Raw genomic sequence first — 3,782 nt, forward strand, 5'->3', positions numbered from 1 at the left:
TGGTCTTACCTTTTCCACAGGGAGCAGCGTCTGCAGCAGTCGAACTGCAAAGAGTGAGATGCTGACGAAGGCCAGCCTGTGGTGCACCAGCATTACCTCCGCCTGCTCCAAACTGACCCTGCTCTTGTGGTGACAGATGGTTTCTCCAAGGGACCCCAACACCAGCAACAGTTTTTCTTTCTGAAACCATTAAACGACATGAAACAGAGTTAAGGAACCAATTTTAGGGTACTGTAGCAAATGCCATGGAGAAGTTTACAGTATCATTCAGACCCAGCTGAGACAGTGCAGCCTGGATGCTGTGGCTTAGCAGGCTAAGGGCCACATGGTCCAGGTTTGAGTCCCAGCCCATCCCAAAAAGACAGGCATGGTGGCTTTTAATGTTTAAATACAAGGGAATTTTAAACCATGACACTTACCTTCCCAATCATTGTAGAAGTAAAACAAAGTAATCTATATAGCCAGAACACTCTGGAGAGAAGACCAAATAACACTATAATAGAAAAAGTTTAATTTTTCCTACAAGTGAAATTAATTCCATATTGAAAAAGAAAAATTAAAGATTTATGAACATAAAAATGAAATCTTTATTTTTGTGCACCAAAAGTTAAAAATCAATGCATGGGGGTATAAACAAAAAAATCTAAGTGACATGACTAGTGAATAATTCATGAAAAAAAAATAGATATAAAGGATCATTATCAGACCAGCCAGTGGTATTTTGTAAGTGACTGGAACCACAAGACTGTGCTGTTAGATTCCTGGACCCAGCGACTTAAACAGGTCCTTGAAAAACACGTCGGAATGTGTGTGCCCCACTTGAGTCCAAACCAGTAATTCCATCAGAACTGAATATCAAAGATACGAGCTCACAGAAGATCAGAGAGAAATTTTAAAGCAGTGGGTCGTAAAGACAGAGAAAAGACAGCTTTTCAGTGACATTGCAATAACAGTAGTGACACAGAGAAGAAATATGAAAATGAACAGAGGATAGACCCTGCAGCCAGGGATACCTAGCAAAAGATACAGTTCCTTCCTCCCTGAATTTAGCTCACCATACGAATAAAGAAAAAAAGCCTGATTTCACAATGGAAGGAGCACATTATAGATTTTAGTTGAACTTTTGTGTTTATCAATACACTTTTAAATTTTTTCAAACTATACTAATATTGCTGAAAATATTTCTTTTCTTGTACTTACTTCAAGTGAAATAAAAAATATTCCATTTGGGGGGAATTTTTTTTTTCAATATGCTCACCCAAACTGAGTTCCAGAGTTCCAGGCATGACTGATGTTAGTGCTATTTGGAAATATCTAGATTTCACTCCTTATCCTCAGGTACTTAATTTCTGGACTTGGTAACAATACATTCATTATGTGTTCTTTTAATGACTCAACAAAAATACTGCCTCTATCTTTCTTATAAAATTGGCAAAAGTAGAGACATTAAGAAATTTTACTTGTTTGCTTTTTCTAATATGTAGCCAAAAGAAAGATGTTTTTCCCCAGGAGACTGCTAGCTTCTTAAACAAGCAAATCGAATATAATTTCAAGCAGCACAGTTTCATTTAGCATTTTTAACATACCAGTTGGCACTTGCACAACAGATCTAACCTTTAAAGTAAAAATAATTCATTGAATCATAAAAGATCAGCAGCCAAAAGTTAAAAGTGAATGACTAACTTTTACAGATAAATGTTCTAGCCAAGAAAACTTAAGTTAATTTAAGAGGCAACTGATAAAGCATTTCTCACACTTCTAAGGAAAAATTCACTTGTTGAAAACCTTCACTATGTAAAGAAATTTCTAAAAGTACTTTTACAAATAGCATGATAATCTTTAGGCCTAAAGAAAAACCAAGATTAAGAACTATATAGGGACCAGCAGTTGGCATAATGGCTATGTCGCTGGACTCCCATATAGTCGACTGTGGTTCAAGTCCCACACTAGGTGGCATAAACTCACACCGGGCACATGTGCATGCGTGCCCAAGATCCCGAGAGGAGAATGGAGGAGAAGGGATTGTAGCGAGGTCATCCCCCTTGGGGGGTGATTTCTCGCTTTGTCTCTCTGTCTCTGTCTGTCTCCTGGCAAGCATATGCACCCTATAGCAAAAAAACTCTCAAAAAAAAAAGAACTATATCAGAAATTAAAGTACTTGAAAATGTATTATTTGTTTCTCTTTTCAGAAGATTTGCGTTACTAAAAAAAGTTTAGTTTTTTTCACACATGGATACTGATTTTAAGTAAACATCTGTGTCATTTATTTTTTTTAACTCTTCTGACCTCTATTCACAAGGATTTCAAACAGCTTGAAACAAAGTCTAATCAAATATAGGACTAGCCAGTGGCATGGTGGTTAAGGTGGCTGAACCCCACATAACTGACCATGTTGTTTGAGTCCCAGACTTGTCAGCTTGAAAAATACACCAGACACATGTACGTGTGTACCCAGAATCCTAAAAGGAGAAATAGAGAAGTGACTGCACTGTGGCCATCCTACACGGCAGGGTGCTTTCTCAGTCCCTCTCCTGGCAGGCCACACACACACACACACACACACACACACACACACACACACAGACCTAGATCGAAATAACATAAAAGGAAAGAAATTTGGTGACTATAACAGAAACTACTAAATAAATTTTGATCACACCTCCCTGTTAAGACAAGCAAAAAGAGGGTGGGAGGGAGGGAAAGAAAGACCAAACGTTACCCATTTACATTAACAGGAAAAAAAGTATCAATTTTCAAAGAATGTGATCTTGTCAGATGACAATTTCAAAATAAGGCACAAAATGACAAATGACTTGATATACATTGAAATATCAAAAAAGAAAAATTCTCTATAGCTCAGATGGTTAGAAACTGTAAGACAGAGGAATATGTGAGGAAACTATGCAAATAAAGAGCTCCAGACACCAGGGTCCCATCCAGTACATTCTGAGATTAAGTGTCTCAAGCTGTAAGCAGAGACTCCACAAACGCAGGCCAAAAATGACCAGGAAGATTTAAACCCAATAATTGCAAGGCCTCATGCACACAGCAAGAGACTCAAGTAGTCAGTCATGAATAATGATTTGGGACAATCAATAGAGGTCCCATAGGGACTACTCTAGTCTGGTAGAGGGACTATTCTAGTCTGGTAGAGGGACTACTCTAGTCTAGTAGAGGGACTACTCTAGTCAGGTAGAGGGACTACTCTAGTCAGGTAGAGGGACTACTCTAGTCTGGTAAAGGGACTATTCTAGTCTGGTAGAGGGACTACTCTAGTCAGGTAGAGGGACTACTCTAGTCAGGTAGAGGGACTACTCTAGTCAGGTAGAGGGACTACTCTAGTCAGGTAGAGGGACTACTCTAGTCAGGTAGAGGGACTACTCTAGTCAGGTAGAGGGACTACTCTAGTCAGGTAGAGGGACTACTCTAGTCAGGTAGAGGGACTACTCTAGTCAGGTAGAGGGACTACTCTAGTCAGGTAGAGGGACTACTCTAGTCAGGTAGAGGGACTACTCTAGTCAGGTAGAGGGACTACTCTAGTCAGGTAGAGGGACTACTCTAGTCAGGTAGAGGGACTACTCTAGTCAGGTAGAGGGACTACTCTAGTCAGGTAGAGGGACTACTCTAGTCAGGTAGAGGGACTACTCTAGTCAGGTAGAGGGACTACTCTAGTCAGGTAGAGGGACTACTCTAGTCAGGTAGAGGGACTACTCTAGTCAGGTAGAGGGACTACTCTAGTCAGGTAGAGGGACTACTCTAGTCAGGTAGAGGGACTACTCTAG

General features: G+C 39.9%; 1 protein-coding gene across 1 annotated transcript in view; it reads right to left on the minus strand.

Annotated features, from left to right (window-relative positions):
• RTTN (rotatin) overlaps positions 1 to 3,782 on the minus strand; it is a 181,333-nt gene that overhangs the window by 149,168 nt on the left and 28,383 nt on the right. The window contains 1 exon segment of the mRNA XM_006147227.3: positions 10 to 180. Coding sequence (XP_006147289.1) covers positions 10 to 180 — 171 coding nt within the window.

The sequence above is a fragment of the Tupaia chinensis genome, unplaced genomic scaffold (assembly GCF_000334495.1).
Source record: "Tupaia chinensis unplaced genomic scaffold, TupChi_1.0 Scaffold000206_1, whole genome shotgun sequence".
Taxonomy (NCBI): Eukaryota; Metazoa; Chordata; class Mammalia; order Scandentia; family Tupaiidae; genus Tupaia; species Tupaia belangeri.